The sequence below is a fragment of the Eutrigla gurnardus genome (genome assembly GCF_963514095.1).
Source record: "Eutrigla gurnardus genome assembly, chromosome: 24".
Taxonomy (NCBI): Eukaryota; Metazoa; Chordata; class Actinopteri; order Perciformes; family Triglidae; genus Eutrigla; species Eutrigla gurnardus.
The window spans coordinates 3,698,066-3,717,318 of NC_139935.1; the positions used below are offsets into that span (position 1 = coordinate 3,698,066).

Below are 19,253 nucleotides of genomic sequence, written 5' to 3' on the forward strand. Positions count from 1 at the left end.
GCACCTTTCAAAGGAACCAAAGCCGCTTTAGTGAATATTTATAGCGAGCTGCACAACAAAACATCCTCGAATGAAACATCAGGTTACATCCTCTGTGGGAGAAAAAAAAATAGGCTTTAAATACTCTCTCCTTTGCAGAGTGCATCTGAGAATCTGTCCTTTTCTGGTCTCTAATCCGTCGAATCGGACAGGCGGTTGGCTAGCTCAAAGTTTGGCACGGTGGAAGTGAGCTGATGGACACAGAGATGCCAATCATCAGAGGCCTGATAAGCCTGCTGCATTGTTGCGTCGGCCTGGTGTGTCAAAGTCAAGTGACTCGGCCTAAGCCGGAGCGGAAATGTGGCTCTTATTGATTTAAGCATTTTCCACTCGGCTTCATTTCCTCCCCGGCGCATCACAGCCTACCTGGATTAATAGGGCTACCTGCTAATCTGCTGCTACACAGATGGCTCGGCAGGATGACTGCACAGTGTGGCACGCACGGAATATGCCAAATCACTGTACACTCTTTCAGGCTTTCTCAGCTGCATCGCTTAGTGTCCTCTCTCCTGAACACACGGCGATGAATCAACAAACACTGGGAGAGGCAAAGTCACCTGCACGCCCGTCTGATTTGGACGGGATGTCTCACGGCATGTCCGAGCAAAGACATTAGTCAGGGAATCAACCCAGTGATACGTGCAGACGGGTGGGTAAATGTCATCCAGAAACAAACACAAGGAAGGTGACTTTCTTGTTTTTGGTTGCTGTGACCTTGGAGGTTTGGAAGGAGCACCCAAAGAATAGGAGTAGAACCGTTTTCAGTGTGCAACCGAAAATGGGAGATAGTTGTTAGTCGCTATGGTGACGACGCACGTCAGTGGGGTGATGTCACAGCTAACCAGGAAGAGAGAGGACGCAGCTCTGGTTGCCTAGTTAGCGAGGTATGTTGTCCTTCTCTGGAGCAGCAGGAAGTCAGGCACCGTTACGTCATGGGCCGCTACAACGCTCGCTATGGCAACGGTACACATAAAAATGGCCACAGCCCTGACCATCCTGCTACCACCCTGAATGTCCGTGCTTCTTCTGCTGCTTTATTTCTACGGCGGCACCACTGTTGGACTTCAGGTTCAGATGAGGACACTCTCATATTGGACTGATACACCGCTGACCAACTGTTCCCGCAGAGCTGGGCCTTCATTACACCGAGCTATCCAATACGCCCCCACACACCTACACACACACACACACACACACACACGCACACACACACATCCACACGGTGTGAACGCAGCATAAATCTTGTTGCTGGAAAAGTTACAGGAATCAGTGCCTGGTGACCTCATTTAAACCAGTAAGATTACAGAGTTGGATGGAGAGGAGAGGACTCATTACATCTGAACAGATACTTCTCTGCTCCATTGTTTCATCCCAGCAACGCCATATTTGTTTCAATGTTATGTCTAGATATTGAAGAAACGGGAACTATCGAGCGTGAGTGTGCGTGTGTGTGTGTGTGTGCTCACAGGTCCTGCAGTGAGAGGATTTCCAGTTTCACGACGCTGGAAATTTCATTAGATTCTATTTCCGCTATCAATAATTAAGACATTGCAGCTCGGTGTGCTGGTGGGGGCGGGCGGGTGGGTGGGCGGGGTAGGGTAGCGCACGCAGTTTAACATCTGCTGACTGTTTGTGTCTGACAGTGATTGTGGGATCGTGGCATATGGGAATCTTGATAGCCCTCATTTGGAGAAACCGCTGCCAAGAGTATCGCAGTCAAAATCATTATAAATTGCAGTGTGTGCTTTTAGCCTTGGCCTCATAGACGTGGTGTGTGTGACTACATAGGTGTGTGTGTGACACTGATGCGAGCTGAGCCTCCAGCAGCAGGAAGCTGTTGGTTGGTGCTACAATGCTTGAGGGGTTGCAGTGACATCTCCCTCCTCGTCTCCCTGCCTCTGTCGAAAGCTCAGCAGGGAGCGTCTTGGCGGCTAATTGTCCTCAAATCAACTGGAGTGTCAGCATGTCTGACTCAATGACTGCTACGCTGTTTTTGCGAAACAACAAGTAGCAGGCGGGGTTACAACACTGTTGGGGAGTTCCATAACCCAAAGGTCACATGTCAAACTGCTGCAACACAGACATTTCTCCATCATTGGGCCTGTCAATGAAAATGTCAACAAGCTACACGCCGTACATGAAAGCAAAACGAGGAACAAAAACACCCTTTTACCGCAAGTGACTGAAAATCATTTCCATCCATACTCTCCACCCGAGCTCCAGAAGGTATCGCTCCCGCAGCGAGGCAATTTAATCCTTCGTAACTTAAGAGCTCAATATGTTACCTCTACTCGATACCTCAGCGCCGCCTTAATCAATCAACAGAAAACAAAGCCAGGCACAAATAATGTCCTCAGTCTTTTGACTCTCTCTCTCTCAAATGTGGACTACATTCAAGGAAAATGTTATATAACGACTTTTTCTTATTGTTCTAATGAATTACAGAACATCAGATATAATAATAATAATTTTGAACCTGAAAGTGTTTTGCATTCAAGTGTTTTGCAGCAAAACATGACACGAGAATTAAGACTAACATATAACAAATAGACATTTTAAAACATACAACAACAAGATAACATCAGTTAAGATAATAATAGATGTGGGGAATTTCCAATCCAAGACGGCGAAGACAAAAATGCCAAACTGGACCTTTCAAACCCACAAACCAGTGGGTGACGTCGCCATGACTACGTCCAATCATTTCATCATTTTTGGCAAGAGAGTCTAATATCTAGGAAGACATTTTAATACAAGATCACACATTGGAGGTTCCGTTCCGGTATCAGTGCGTTACACACTTCCCATCAGCTGAGAGTACGCTGCAATCTGTGAGAGGCCACTAAGTGATCAGATGACAAAAGATATTCCAGTGCAATCAAAGTCAGCCAAGGATTTAATACCGTCCGCAGGGTTCTGATTTCAATCAGAGATAAATTGCAATTAGTTTTAGGTCAAGTAGTCTTGAAAGAAAATCTAAGCCGTTTCATCGGAGTGCATCCAAATACAAATATCTGCCAAGATCTCATAGACTGAGTGAAGCTCAAGAAACTAAGTGAGTCACAATGGAGGACAATACAAACAATTAATCTGTAATGTTATGGATTATTAACATTCATGCTTCACTCTGGTTGATTCAATACATTATGTTGCTCTTTCTTTCTTCCATGTCAGCTATTTCACAGGTCACTGTGTCCAGTTAATAGAAAGGTTTGATGTTGAAATCCCATTATGCCTGTAAGTGAAATGTAATTGCACCTTTTGTTGACTTCTTGTGCCGGTGAGCGAGGACGAAATCTAAGGTCACGGAACAAGTCCTGAGCAATTCACGGAAGACAACAAAGCCTAGCAGCTTCAGCGGGAATAATCTGCCTTAAAACTCTGGGTGCCGTGCGGTGTCATGGCAAAAGGTCAACTGGGAGATCATGGTGGGCGATGGAAGGCTTTGCAGACTCTGTCAAACAGCAAGATGTGAACGGTGCCATAAACACATCTCGATTCTCCCTCCTCCTGTATCCTATCACATGTCATTCAGCGCTCCAGAAACAAAACATGGAGAAAAACAACTAATTAAGACAGAAATGGAGTGAAATCCGTGGGAGCTACCGGCCACAGAAAATACATGCGCTGCCGTTTCCATAGCAACTTTCATTTTGGAAACAGCACGGGACGTCTTGGGGGAGGCATTCAGGCTGGATACAAGAGAGTATCTTGTCCATGCATATTTGTTTTCAATCAATTACATTATAGATTAGATACAAACAATACGAAGCTCATCTCATTTCCTGATAAGAGGGCTACAAGCAAAAGCAATAAGGTCATCAGTGAGATGTACTGGAAGTGCTCCGGCTGATGCTGAGAGGCTCCACTTCCTGTCACCCTCGTCTCATCCCAGCACGGCAACGCGAAATTACTTTTGTCAAATTGTCATCCGGCCGGCTATCCGTGTACGCCCGCGGTAAAAACACAAAACACAAAGTGAGCCCTGTGTGGCTCCAAAGGATTCAAGTGGACAAAGTCAAATCAGAGCCAGCATTGTGGTCCGACGCCTTGATAATGTGCAGATGTCAGGATGCATTGAGAGTACGACTGCATGCTATGAAACAGGCCCGTGGCCGTAGGCTGTCCCCTCTGACTCTAAGAGCTTGTTGATTCCATCAAAGTGGCTCCGCGGGCGCCGCAGAGTGCTGATCCCTGCCTGGCATTTAGCGGTGGGCTTCTAAAAAAGATGGTCAAATGGTATGATTCATGAACATCTTTCACCTAATTCAGCGGATAATAATGTTGGAGTCAGCTGTTTCAAAGGGTCGTATGCTGGCTGCCTGGGCATGAAGACACTGTTGTAACTCCAACACATCCTAGAGAGGGATAGAGTAGCATCTATAAGGGCTGACCTCCAGGCTAGGTCTGTAAACAACTCTGTGCTCGAGCAAACAAAAACATTTATTCATAAACTCACTGGTCCAGATATGAAACCAAATAAATAACCCACAAAGCGTGGTTAATGATAGAGCTGCAGGATATTAGAGGCTACATTTTAAGTCTGCAGCGAGGTCAAGACGAGAGGTGCCGCTAAGCTCACAGTGGGATACACGAGCCACCTACAACCCGGACCTTTCCAAGACCCCCAATAAAGCCGGTCTACGGATGTCGCACGTTCTTAAAAATCTACTAATTGACCAAATGTTAACCAACAACTGCGTGAATGAAAACAATCGGGTCAGCACATGAGCTGATGAATGAAGGAGCCTGACTGGAGGTGAGGGGGGATGAATGGCTGTTCATTCACAGATGTGCTCATCATTGTTTAGTGACACATATAAGGGGGTTGGTGTTTAACCTTTTACTGCTGCTCACATGCAGCTCATCGTTTCTCAGACAGCGTTTTGGCGCCCGTGCATGGAGCGGTGGAGGATGGGTGAGGGTGCATGTAAGACCCTGGTTGAGGCACAAATGGGGAGAGACAAGGGGGGGAGGGGGGCCTTCAAAGAGAGGTGTTTCAGCAGGTTGGGGGAGGGGGCTGTCTGGCTGTTTACTGTCTGTGGTAAGGCCGTCACATAACGGCAGCGCGTGCAGGCTTAATCCAATTCATGTATACACTGACACCGCGCCGGCTAATCGCTACAAGCTGAGGTTAAACCGGTTGATATTGGCAATATCAACACATATCAACATTTCACACATAAGTGAGGAGACGAATGGAAGTTTCGTGATTGTGTCGCCGGTTCTCCAGCTTGGAGCCCGTCAGCAGACATGCCGGGACGAATCCAGAGTTGCAGTGATGTATCGAGGCTCCTTCGTCAACGGCTGCCAAGACGACACTATGCTGTGGTGCACATGGTTGACAGACAGGAGGGGGGGGGGAACTCAAACTGATAATACAAGAGTGACTTTCCTCGCTTCGCCGAGCTTTCAATCTCCCAACGTTATGTCCCAGCTACTTAAAAAAACGTCCCTGGTGGTAAACGGGTTAAGAGTTAATCATCACCAATCTTAAAAGAATGTGTATGTGGTGAAGGTACAGCAGACTTCACATCTTCTCCACTCCGGGCCGTTACTGCCAGTGGAGTAACGACAAACCTCCTTGTAAATGACCGATGTGTAATTGTTCCGCTGGCAGCCTGGAGAAGCCATTGAGGGGAAACTGATTACAAATGAGAGCCACCGTGAGGCATGAGCGCGGAGGGAAATCGAAGCCTTTGCCACAAACACGCATCCGTCCGCGTCACTTTAGATGGAGAGTGAGGGGCTTTGCTCATTCCACTCCGTCCTCTCAGGCACATGTGAATTGATGAGAGCGGGGCTGGGGATCGTTATACGACACAGATAGCACAACGATGCCTCTTTCTGTCCTTAAAACCTCATCGCTTTATTCGTAGAGCGTTCTACGTTTAGCTCATTTCTCTACTTTATGTTACATTGTTTATTCACAGCAACATTGCATTTATTAAACACTCATTCTGCCACCAACCACCACACAAAATTCAGCGGGCCACATCTTCAGAAAGCTAAGGGGCTTCTTCTTCTGCCTCAGGAATTAACACCTTTTTGTCTTTTTGCCAATTTGTGTTAATTGGGTACTATTTCTGACACACACTCCAGATGTCACGCAGATATTTCTTCAAAACATAAAGATCTATGCTCCTAAATGTTTTAAATATGACACAGAAAAGGATTGTGATCTAAAACTCTCCGACCACCTGCACTCGTTGAGGAGTTCGATTGAGGCTGCTATGAAAACCAACTATGCACCGAGAGTGGTTTATTGACGGAAACTGTCCGAGTGACGGGGACTCCGAGTGGGCACGTAACCATAGCAACTCAGTGTCCCTCCTGCATGGTGTTAAGACGGGAGGTAGACACGCCGACTGAGATTAGTCCGATCGACATGGGAATTATTGCAATATAATAGATATATTCCTCACTTTCACCCTGATGGTCTTAATAACTTCCTATGACGGATCATAGATAAAGAAAAGCCTCTTCTCACGCTCCCCTTTGGGTTTTAAATTGTATTTATTTGATGGGTGAGATTGGCTTTACAGTAGCTTTAAATATTTATCAGTCTGTTTTCCAAACATTCATAATCAATCCCTTTTCCTCTCTCTTTTCATCAGCATAAAATAGATCCACCAATTAAATAATAATAAATTATCCTTATCTAAAGTCCAGACAGACAGACAGAGGGAGCTGGAGACAGACCTGGGGCCATGTTTCTTCTCTCGCCATCACACACTCCCTCCGTCTCATTTACATGACCCCACCCTCCTCTCTCCCACCCCGGTCTCTCCCTTCATGCGTATGTCTTGTGTCGCAGTCACAAGCTGTCCACTGTTGTGCTCTTAAACACAGCTGAACCTGCGATTGTGGAAAGTGACTGCGGGGCGAAAGTGAATGAGAGCTTATCTTGTTTGGATCTAGAATTGGCTTTTACACAGAGTGGTTTCTATTCCAGAGTCACCGCGTCAAAGTGCTTCAGGCAAATAACCAGAGTAAGATCATCATTACTCATCGTGTCTGGATTCCACTGGGCTACTGAGTTGCTAGTTATTCTCTGACTCGGTGGAGTTGCAATATGGAATGTCCACCGTAAAAAAGCAGCTTCAATTAGGCTTGTAACCGCTTTGTCCGATATCTAAAGACCCGCTGGTTTCCATCGAGTTCCTTATTGGAGGTTCAGTAACAGAGAAAAGGCCTGTGGTATTTCCCTTTTGTTCCAAAAAAAAAGGTAGAAAACCTGCAACAACCAGAATGCAGTGGGCATGAACTGCATAAACCGTGTCCTCCGGAGGCGTCACACGTCATACAGTGTATATTTTGATCACGAGCTGTAGTTTCTGCATTGATACGAGACATTTTAAAGGCGCAGGGCGAGAATAAAACACCAATCTCCGTGGGCATCACTGAAGCACAACTTTAACCTATTTATAGGGTGACATTTTCAGTCTCATTTGCTATTTTCAGGTGAAAGCTTTGGCCATGTACTGAGCTTATGGATTTCTTGCCACACCGAGGCCCCGAGAGTCAACGCTTTAGGAGGGAAACAACGACCCTGTGAATGGAGGGGCAGGCAGAGCAAAGCCTCATGGGTGAACATGTATTGCTATGGTTGGAACGGTTTATTTCGACGCCGCTAGCATTGATGGTTTTCATGCTTAATTTCTAACTTGGGACGTTCAACCGCAAAGCATTCATTAACAAATACATGACGGCAGAACTGAAGCGTTCCATGTGAGATCTGAAGCTTCTGCTTCATCATTTGCATTTGTTTCAGACGAGAAGAGATCATGTCATCTTGCAAATCCAATTTCGCACCACTTTGCTGTCTAATTACACTGGGAAGCATTAGCATTTGAAGCAGACAGTGAGCCGATCTTTTTCAGGAGGAAAACGAAGCCAAATCCAACATTTTGGCAACATTCCAGCATTAAATGGCTTATTGAACGGGAAATTATGTTTTAGGTATTTGCCTCTTGTTCTCATCTGCCGTTTGAACACATTAGTGCTCTACATGATGGCCCCTCAGTAATATGGGATTCTTTTAATGACATCTTTGCTCCAACCTGAGGGCTATTGCACAAACGATAGGGGGATTAAGCCGGGATTTCCCAGTCATCCTGGCTAAAGTTAGCCATGATGCCGGTTGCATGAAAATGGCATAAATCACCACGGAGATTTACCCTCGCTCCGTCTCTGTGATTTTGGTTGTAATGTATTGATAAAGCACTGGGAGCACTCCTGTAAGTTCGCCTTCGCCTGAGGAGCCAAGAATGGAGGTAGTTAATGGGAGACACTGACTCGGGGTGAAATGCTATTATTGTATTTACTTCACTGAAATTGGCTGTTTTAGAAGGTATCAATTTTAGCACAGCACAAAATAGCTTTCAATGACGAGGTTCAAGTGGAATCGTTGGAACGCTGTTTTGTGTAATGTATCTGTCATCACAGTACACACAACATTAGGCATAACTACCACTGCAGCAACCATTGTACTCCACACAATAACTAAAACACAGAAATCATCAGATGATGACAGGTAAGAGCTATACAAAATGACCAAAAACGTTTCAAATAAAGGTTTTGCCACTTAATGACGGCCACATCCCCCTATAGAGGTCAACGAGATACGAGAAAGGGCCGATGGTTCTTTAAAAGGCACTAATCAGAAAGCATTAACAATGTGCTAACGGAGATTGTGCTGACGAGCAGGATCTCCTTCACGGACTGTAAAGGGCGGCGGGCGGTGCGTTTATGCAGACCCCGGGTCACAGGATTAGAAGAGACGAAGATTGCCTCGCAGACACCCCAACGGTCCGCCACGAGGAGAGCAATAAGCTCGCCACTATGACATTTATCCAGGAATTCCAATACAGGAGGCAATAGAGATGAGGAATGTGTGTGTGTGTGCGAGAGCCTTTATTTTTAGTCTAAACGTGGTACATTTTATTTACCTTTGCCCCTTTATCTCTCCAAGACCTACGATTACAATGTGCCTATTTTCCCCACCGGACCTGCCTGCCTCCGAACAATCCAACTCACATTTGCTGCACAGTCAAAGGCTATAAATGCTCACACATAGAAGTAGTGTTTTGTTACAAGCAGAGTTTTAAAAAATACATAACACTTCATTGCCACTGCATTACACCAGTCCAGCTAGGGGAAGATAAAGTCCTGATCTCCACTGAGCATTCGATGTCATTTCAGCTTGGCCCGATACGCTGATATAAAAACATCATTAAAAATGCATTAAAACGTGTAAATATTTAACATAAGTGCTGCACAGCCCTGCATTTACAGTACATGCATTATGTCTAGTGGCACGAATGGTTTTGCACATTTTATCTTTAAGTCTTAAAGATTTTAATCATGAGTATCTTCAAAATAACTGTTGATTCCTCCAGACATGTTGATACTGCATTTTCACTTGTAACTAGTTGAAATGGGATTACAATCAATTAAACCTTGAAAAACCTTGAAAAACCTTAAAGAACCTCGCTATAAGCATGAGAAATTAAACATGGCCCTGATCGCTTAATTGAATTTAAAAAAAACAACGTACAACTCCACTTGACACCAAAGAAATGATGTAAAACTGAATTATTTTATAATGTAGTGGTCATTGGCTTCCTCCCAGCTCCACAAATGCTGCTTTAATTTAATATTGTAAATCTATTCTGTATCATTTCAAGGGAATATTATCAGGCACTGTGTGAACAAGATGTTGGACAGGTAATTAAATACAAGGTATCTGGCAGCAATTGACATGATGCATAGAAAGGGTTTCCCCCCACTATAGCGCTGGCCTTTAGTAAACACATATTTGCATCTGGGAAAACGTGATTGCTTTGGGAGGTTTACTCGTTACCGTTGTGCATTCATCTCCCAGACTCCTGACCGATGCGATGTGTCTACCTTTAACGTGAGCGATGTCTGTGCAAGGAGAGAGCGTGAGTCATACCAGCTAAATTATAAAGAGGACTCGACAGATTCTGTTTCTTACAGCGTTATATAAATGATGAAGACGCAAGAAGCACAACATGTTGGGGTTTTTTTTTTTAGAATTAAATGTCATAATCGTGTCATCCATCATAGGTGCTATTCTATGCTACCATACACTGCTGGGTGCCACATATGAGATCACAAACCACAGAGGGCCTCTATCTTTGACACACGTCTGCCCTGCTGTCTCGACCCTAGAGTTACCCACAACACGTCTTTTTAAATGCTTATTAATATTAAAGACACTAGTTTACTGTCAGTTAATATTGGATTTTTTGGGGGAAGAAGTTGAAGCATCTAGGCTAAGACATCTACTACACCATGACTCTTCAACCTTGAATAAGCTTAATTTAATGGGAATGCCTACAGAAATATAGCTGTATAATTTATTACACATAATTTCAGCGTAAAACTGCTCAGTGGGTCACTGCACAGCCACACTTGCTTATTATGAGAAGGAGAGGATTGGGGCAGACTGGAACAGGTGTATGACCTTCCCCGGAGAAGCTCTGAGTCAGGTGAGTGGAAAACACGGAGGTAATTAGAGGCGCAGCATACAGAATGGTAATGAGGGCGATACAGTCAGAAGTCCTCCAGCTCTTTTTATCCAAGTCTCCTGTGGACCAGCGAGTGGAGGGAGGGCGTTCGGTCGTCATTGATTCCCCCTCTCCAATGCACCGGTTTTGAAGATCAATGCAACATGAAGGTATTTGTGTCCTCATTAGTCCCGTTTGCTCAGTGGATCAATGCAGATTGAACCCCCGGCTTGGCCCGGCTGACAAATACGCCGGCCTGGAGACGCATCACACCTGTTCTGGTCATATTAAAGCACTTAAACACTTTACCTCGCCAAAGGTAAGCACCGAATAATAATACTCTATTATGAGCGACTGTTCTCTGTTCAAACTTCAAGGGACAAAGCAGAAGTAAGTGTGTATCGCCCTTCCCGTGGCTTGGCTCCCCTGTGGCTGCTGTTTGGTAACGTGTCTCATAGCCTTAAAAAGATCTTGGTTTGGTTAATGAGTTCAACAAACATTCCCAGGAGGCTTCTACATAACGGCGTCCTGTTCTCTAATGAGAGCGCTCACTGACGGTTTAAACATCCCGTCCACAGAACATCTAGCAAATGAAGGCACAGGATTATCCTGGCCAAAATATTTCACATTATTTTCCTAATAATCCTCAAAATATGGTTAAAAATGTTGCTTATTATTAATAATCTCTGTCTTTGATTTGGCTATGCTCTACTGAACTTCCGTCCATCCTGGTAGAGATCCCTCCCCAGTTGCTCTCTGAGGATTTTCTTATACCTATATCTCTTACACACACACACACACACACACACACACACACACACACACACACACACACACACACACACGAGTAGTCAATGTTTAAAGGCCACACCATTGTCAGTGATCCAGAGCTCCTATCTCACATCAAACCTTGAATCCCCGTCCTGATTTATTATCCATGAGAACATCCATCCATTCGCTACCAGGGATACATTTTCTCCAGATCAGGAGCTCTAGGTTTCTCCTAGAGTTACCAAACTTCTTCACACATGGACGCCCAGTGGGACATGCTCTGTGATTCAAAGTTGCTAACTTAGCTGGCGAGGCCTGAAGTTGGCTTCAGAAGAGTTTGTGGAAGTGTGGAAGTTTACTCTGCAATTATTGTTTCATATTTCAGCCAGAAAAAAAGATATTTGGGATTTTAAGTGGAAGAGATTTTAAGGATGTTTTGACATAATTTTCTGTTACGTGGCTACTGTTTTTTGCAACAAGATATTTGTCAAGCCCCCATTAGGCAAGTAAGTTGCTAGATATATTGCCCAAAGTGGCTTTTACTCACCCCAGGCAATCCTTATTGTGGAGCCCTGACCTAGTTTAAGTGCGGTAGTACCGATTTTGATTTGATTAAAAATAACTCACACACAGCAGTATTAACAATAACTGAGGGAAAAAAATAAAAATAAATAATGGTGACATACAACAAACAATAACACCAGACGAGCACGATCCCCACATAAGTCTTATTAAACTATTGATCCTTAACTGTGCCAGAGTGAATCATCACCTTCAGCATTATGCAAAGGAGGCTTAATCATCTGAATACATGTCATTGTTAGAGGTCAGCACATGAACTCTCCCTGAACCAGCACAGTCGATGCTACGCGTTTTAAACTTCTCACTCTGGAGCTCGTCTATTTCTCACTTCTCTACCAAGATACTGAGCTAGACAGCTTTATAAATGGTTAAATTGTCATATTTACAATTACAATATGATGGAAATTCACCACGTGAGTGTGTGTTTTTGTATTTTTTATCTGATATCGTCCCGTCACTATTATGTGAACTATGGAAGGCTATACAGATACAGTCAGTCACAGGCTGTGTCAGGTCTGTAGCTGAATGAAAGCAGAGTGCACTAACTGTACGCTATTTCTTCTGGAGATTATGAGAAGAGAAACGGCGAAACCACACGCCTCACTATCTTCACATTAGTCTTTAGGGAGGTGAGCTACATCCTTCCCAGGGTGCCCTATCAAGCGCAGGCTAATGAACATCTCTCCCAGTCACCCAGCGCATGCAACATTTCAAAAACTGGACTTTACAGCAAAGGAAACCTTCACAGCTGCTCCCCTCAGGGCTCTAAATGGGTGCACTCAGTGATTTGCTGCTGCAAAATGCTCCAGATAGGAAAGGCTCAGAACTAAAAATGACCCACTGTGTACCTGGGATTGTAAAAGTCACACGTTTTATCCTCTGTATCCTCCATTAACACTGCAAGTCATGTGCAGCACACAACTTAACCAGATTCACCCGTCGGGACACGGTGTTTGAGCTCCAGTAGTTGAGCCAGAGGGATTTTTTTACAGCGCGACTACTGCGACAGCTTCACGTCATGATTTTGTACGCAACGGCAGCCGAGCCCACACGCAGGCAGCACTCACCATCTTTGCGGTGGTAGGTGATCTCCACTTTGCGCTCCTCCGAGCCCAGCAGCGCCTGGGCCACCTGGGCCACCGAGTGCCGGGTGGTGAACTCGCCGTGCAGGAAGTCACAAGTGCACGGCCTCTGCATGACGTCCGGCCTGGAGAAGCCCGTCATCTCGCAGAAGCTGTCGTTACAGTAGATAATAGCGCAGTTCTGGACCCGGGCATTGGCTATGACGAATTTCTTATCTGTGAGGGGAGATCGAGGGAGGGGGGGGGATGTTAATTTGAAATCCAATTAACTGTAATGATTCACAAATATATACATTGAAGGAATAGGCACATTAACATGACAGAATCCATAAGAAAATCCATAAATACAGGAAGGTGGGTGTAATTTATTTAGGGATTGCCCTCTGATATATTCCTTAATATAGGTGCTTCACTGTTCCAGTGAATAAAACAGGCTGGATTGCTTTATTGTTGTCTAATCATCATTAAATACAATTAAAGCATTACAATTAAAGACTGGGGTGGCCTGTAATTTGACATTACATTTAGGCCTCCTGCAAAATCAACACACATTCTCTATAAAAACTACACATCACTGGGGGATTTTATGCAGGCATTTTGATGATCTTAAAAAGTTATTATCCCTTAATATTTGTGTCTCATATGCATCTTTTTTAAACTACAATTTCCACAGGCGCAGGAGTGCAGGAGCAGCACAACAGAACTGTAAAACAACATAAGGCAAAGGGACAATACACTTCAAATTACTTTTCGTGGACACCTGACACGTACTGTATCCAAATCACTGGGAGAGGATATTTTTATTGGAGCTCATCTGCACCAGAAAGCCTCGTTATTAGAAAAGGAGGCCGGTAATGCGACTAAATTATTCTCAAGGATGCAGCAGGACACAATGGGCAGGCAGGCAGCACAACGCACCCACACAGCAGAGAAAGGTACTCACTTTGTCCTTCGAATTTCCGTATGATTACTCCCAAAAATGTGTTTTGTGGCGCCACATGACCCCTCCGGACAGGCATGGTTCCCCTCCAAAAAGAAAGAAAGAAAGATGACTAAAAATAAAATTATCTTTGGCTGTCCAAGTAAAAGCAAGCCGGTACCCCCCAAAAAAAACCGTCAAGTTCTTGCGGGTGACAACCGCAGCCAGAGGGGGCTCCCCGATCTCTTTGTCACCAGTCAGTCATCCTCGTAAGAAAATCTCCCCCCTCTCGTGTTTCCCTTATTTCAACTCCGACGAGTCCCCGGTTGAGCGCATCGCAGAGGCGTCCCCGGCGCTCCTCGCCGACGTGAAGCTGGGAAGAAAGGAGTCGGCAAGCCGCAGTTTGTCCAGCATCTCACCGTCGCTCCTCGAGAGCGCTGCGCGCGTTTGTTTCTCCGCGAGTGAGAGTGGACGTGCGCGCGTTGGGGAGAAAAGGGAGGAGGTGGGGGGGAGTGATGGGAGGACTGATGGGCGTCTGAAGCCAATGGCTGGGAGGCTGAGGGACCGGAGAGGCGCTACACGCTGACGCTGCGAAGGGAAAGCCCACATTGACGCGTACACAGAGCGGCAGACGGAGATATAGTAGAGGCAGTGTTGCCTGGTAACGGTTTACTTCCACGCGTTACAGCAGCGTTATCCTACTGATCGCTAGTTTTGTGTCATGGACGGGTTTATTGATCAGCTCGTATCACATTTAAGTCCTATCATCACCTTTCATCCCACCTCTTACGCCACATATGTGTGTCTAATCAACGTAATTAGCTTAATGAGCGCTAGCTAGCTTAATTTTTATGACGCAAAGCAGCAGCGTAACCTTTTACCCCCCACACATGATGACGAGTAATACTGTTGACACCAATGAGCCAGTGTTGCCAGATAGAAACTATAACAAGAACTTAACACACTCAAATACATAATAAAAACAAACCTGGCGCCGACATTGCGAAGGGAAAAGGTCACACGCATGCGCAGACTAAGCGGTAGCCGCCCGGAGAGATAGCGGAGGCGGTGCTGCCTGGCAACGGTTCACTGGTAACGCGTCACAGCGATGTTAGCAGCACAAACTATTTGTATTTCACCTTCTAGTTAATCGTATCGTATTTAAGTCCAACTATCACCAACTCCCGACCTCTACGTCACAAGTACAATTGAGCTAGCTAGCTTAGCGCGTGCTAACAACCGTAAGTTTTTCTGCTAAAGCGTACTTACGTTTTATGATGGCAACCAATGACCACAGTGTTGCCAGATCCTAATAACCAATCCCCAAAACCAAAATCATAACCGTGCCAGGACCCATAATAGAAAACACATCGTACAAAGCTTCATATCTGCATCAAGTAACCAAATATAATCTATTTTTTTACTGCTCACTTATTTATTATATCTCTACTGTTACTGCCGCTTGTTGTTGCACCTCAGCAATAATTTAAATAGTCTCCACTGAGACTAATAAATGATTTTCGTATTTTAACTTTTATTTTCTCATTAAATCAAATGAGTCAATAATAGCAAGTGAGAGGCAAAAGTGAAGTTTACTCAATTTTGCATTCGTGTTTTTGACAATAAAAATGGTGTTGGTGTATTCTTGACACAATATTCTCAGCTCTGGCGTCACAAGCAGGCGCTGGCCATGGTGCTGGTGCTTTCAGGGGCCTATAAACAAGCAGCTTAGACACAACAACAACATTACCGATTTAATATGGAACATGGAACATATGGGCTGTATTACACACCTGGTTTACCCATCAACCACTTATTTTATTTCAGCTTACTGGGATTTAAGCTTTCCATCAGGTGTAGTGGAGTAGAAGTAAGTTGCACAAAATAGAAATACTCAAGCACACGTACTTCACTGTTATACCTTCCCTCCCGTTAATGTTAGTTTTTTCTAACGCGATATCCTGGGACAGAGGACTTGATAAGATTTGTGCCTTTGGTCTATATAAATAAATTGAATACTTGGGATCCTGTTTTTGTGTAAAGTGAGTCCTGTTACTGTGTTAAAACACCGACAGGTAATGCGGACTGGGAGTTTAAACGTTTCGATGCCCTCTCCCTCTCAATTTATTCCATTCCACTTTTCCTTTCACATCCAATTTATTCCCCTCGCTGTGTCTCTGTTAGCGTCTCTCTCTCTAAAGACACACACAACATCTGTCCTGGTCTTACACCAGCTCTCCCTCCATCTGCTCCATTGAGAAAACAACTCAATATGCCCACATAGACGTGGAGGCGGCGGGGGGGTTGGAGACAAGATGGCATATGTTGCTTTTCCGACCTTTTGTTTTAACAAGAAATCCAGCAGGATGAAGCCACTTTTCTCATTGTCAAACACCGACAGCTTTCTTTGGATTACGCTATTTTATCCCTGCTTTCGCATTGATCAGCACTGATCAGCATTTTCACAGTTAACATGAATGATACATTAATAAAACTTCATCCATAATACCCCCCCCTCCCCTCCGTCGCACAGCAAGCACGACTCGCTGACTCACAGTGGTGAAACAGTAAAGGGTAGGCCTGCCCTTGAGGCATATTCACATTAAAGGGAGTGACAACATTAATACATTTTCACGCTCACTGAAAGGACAGCTGGTGGTGACGAACACCATCAGAGAAGAATATAGTCCCGGGGAAGTAAGGAGCTGCAGTTCACCACGCAGGTATTCCTGTTTGGAATGTTAAGAACAAAGCCTGACGCAAATGTCTTGAACGCAACACACGACAAACAAAACCTTCACTGAGAGAAGCCATCGAGAAAAGGTACACCCGTTGGTTTGTGTCATTTTGTTCAGGGTTAATCGGTTTAGTGTGTTAAGAACAAGAAATGTGTCAACAAGCTATCACAAGTCAAAAGAGATGTTCTTGTCTCATTGTGCCCCTTGAATATCTCTTACCAGATGCTACTGGCAAGGAGGCTCTGTGCTTTATGGGAACCGATAGCTATTAATAGATAAAACTGTATTTACTTTCCATTTATCAGGAACATCGCCCGTCCGGTTATGCTGTTTATGAGGCTGCATCCTCCCGACCGGGGTTATGAGTCACGGCAAGACAAGGAAATTAAGAATCATCCCGACGTTGCTGTTAAGGGAGTAATGAATAATTAAGTAGAAATTAAACAACGTCGTGGGGATGCGGGTCTTAGTGGCAACACATGAGGGGATTCTGAAGCAAAGCTGCAGAGTTTCAGGCGAGATATTTGCTTTGGGTATGAGTCTAGTTGTGTTCCATTAAGTGCAACCGAGTGATTATTTCTAATCAGACTGAAATATTAAGACCCCTTTGCCTCGTGGGAAATATTGCCTGTCAGGAGAGTCACTTAGTCCAACAATTTTATGGTCAAATGAATCTATCCAGTGATTGAGTTCTACAACTGTAACTGTTAAATAATAAAGCCCTGCCAGGAAAAACGTGCTGCACCAAAAATAAGAATACACTTCTTATATACAGTCTGTCAACTGACCTCAAGTGTTAAAGATGTAAGTCAATGTGAGGGGAACATTAGGGGCAAAAACGATGACATTTAATCTCAAGCAGTGGCTTCGTCGGAGGGAGGATGGATGTTATTCTCCGAGACGTGCCCAAGTTTAAAAAAGGGATGGAGCTGAAACAGCCACTTTATAATTGGAGCTGAGTCAGCAGGTGAATGATTGCAGCTTTGCCCCGTGGGACCATCACCATCATTATGATGTATTGGGGAAAGAAAGAAAAAAAATGGGTGATTACTGTAGTGTGTAACCTTGCCCTGGGCCCTGCTAATTAGATGGACTAATAGCAAACATTGCCAGCGCCTGACAGCCTGTCACTCATGCAAAAAGGCAGATCCGCCTTTGTGTGTGGCGGCCGTCCTTCAACCGGGTTCGAGACCTCCAGACAGCAAACGTCCATCCCACTGAAGCGTCTTGGAGCAAAGGCAGACCAACTGCTCCAGCCTCTTCAATCAATAGTATATCACAGCGTTATTTTCCTCCATAAATCATTTAAAATTGGCTTAGTGAACACTCTCTGTCATATCGCTGGATCGTTCCAGGGATGAAGCTCCAAGGTGAAAATTGTGCGTTCAATCGCATTTCACGTATCACAACTATTTGTATGTATTTCACATCTGTCAAAACCTAATGGAAATATTTGTGAGAAAATTGGCTTAGCGGTGCATAATTCAGAGGCTGTCAAACAGCCGCCGTCCACTTGCTGTGACACGGGATTTAAAGGTCGGGACCTGCGGAGGGGTTTATTCTCCAGATTGTGTGAGTGTAGGAACGCTAACATGGTTAATTACATGGGCTGCCAACAAACCAGCAGTGATTTCCCCCGGTGGTTGTAAAGGAGCTCTGTTACCATGAGGCTTTTTCTCTGACCTCAACCCATTCGAGAGGCTCGGTGCACGGTCGCCTGCCCGGCAGTCATTAATGAATCCCACGTGGCCTCATCCATTCAGCATCAGCCCATTCACCACTGCAGGGGGGGGAACAAACAGATGTGAGTGTGAGTGAATGAGTATTTATACAATCTACATCATGTGGATATTTCTTGACTCCATATGGGGACGCGACAGAAAGTCTTTCTTTAGAGGCAAATACAGAGGTCTGTCATGTTTTTGGGGAATCCATTTTTATTTTCTACACTCTCAGAATATGCATAATTAATGTTTTAAAGGTTGTAGATTTCCTGGAGGCTGATCTGGCCGAGGCACAGTGATGCCTTGAGCTAAACGCTAACGTGTGATCCAGTAAATGTGATCACCAGCTTAATCATTCTTAATGAGCAGTTAAAAAAAAAAAACTCAATGAATCACTTAAGTTTAAAAAGACGGAGGTGCCGTCGTGGTCGTCACGACATTAAGCTGGCGATGAAGTGGAAATTATGATAAGCATAATTATGATGACAGCGGCTTCAAGCTTGGCAACGATGATTCATCTTGATGGTGATAATGGTTGTGATAATCAGTAGCATGCCCATGCCAGTCCTATCGTGCCAATGCTTCCTCCGTGAGGCATTCAAGCCCCCCTCTTTGTTCATATCCCAACTGGCACTGGCCTGTCGTTTCCTTGCTGCTGCTGCTGCCGGGGTTTTTGAATGGAGAATAGTTCCTATAAGCCTGACTCTATAAGCTCAGTTGGTCCATTCATTTTTAACTTAATCTTTTCACTATGTGGAGCAATTTAGATGGTGCAGCCGGGCCTTGGCCCCTAATCCCGGGATCACTCTGGGGCAAATGGCCGCCTACACCCGGGGATGACCGCCGATGTCTGTCTATTCTCC

At 44.8% G+C, this 19,253-nt stretch overlaps 1 protein-coding gene across 3 annotated transcripts in view; it reads right to left on the minus strand.

Moving 5' to 3' along the window:
- Positions 1 to 14,365, minus strand: part of LOC311009584 (voltage-gated inwardly rectifying potassium channel KCNH7-like) — a 47,195-nt gene extending 32,830 nt beyond the window's left edge. Inside the window, exons 1-2 of one of the 3 annotated variants that reach the window (XM_084003856.1) lie at positions 13,953 to 14,365; positions 12,995 to 13,225 (exon numbers count right to left, since the gene is read on the minus strand). In XM_084003856.1, coding sequence (XP_083859982.1) covers positions 12,995 to 13,225; positions 13,953 to 14,028 — 307 coding nt within the window. In that variant the 5' untranslated portion in view covers positions 14,029 to 14,365. The remainder of the gene's footprint in view (positions 1 to 12,994; positions 13,226 to 13,952) is intronic. The other 2 variants (XM_084003857.1, XM_084003858.1) reach the window with 2 other exon arrangements.
- Between the last annotated feature and the right edge of the window lie 4,888 nt (positions 14,366 to 19,253).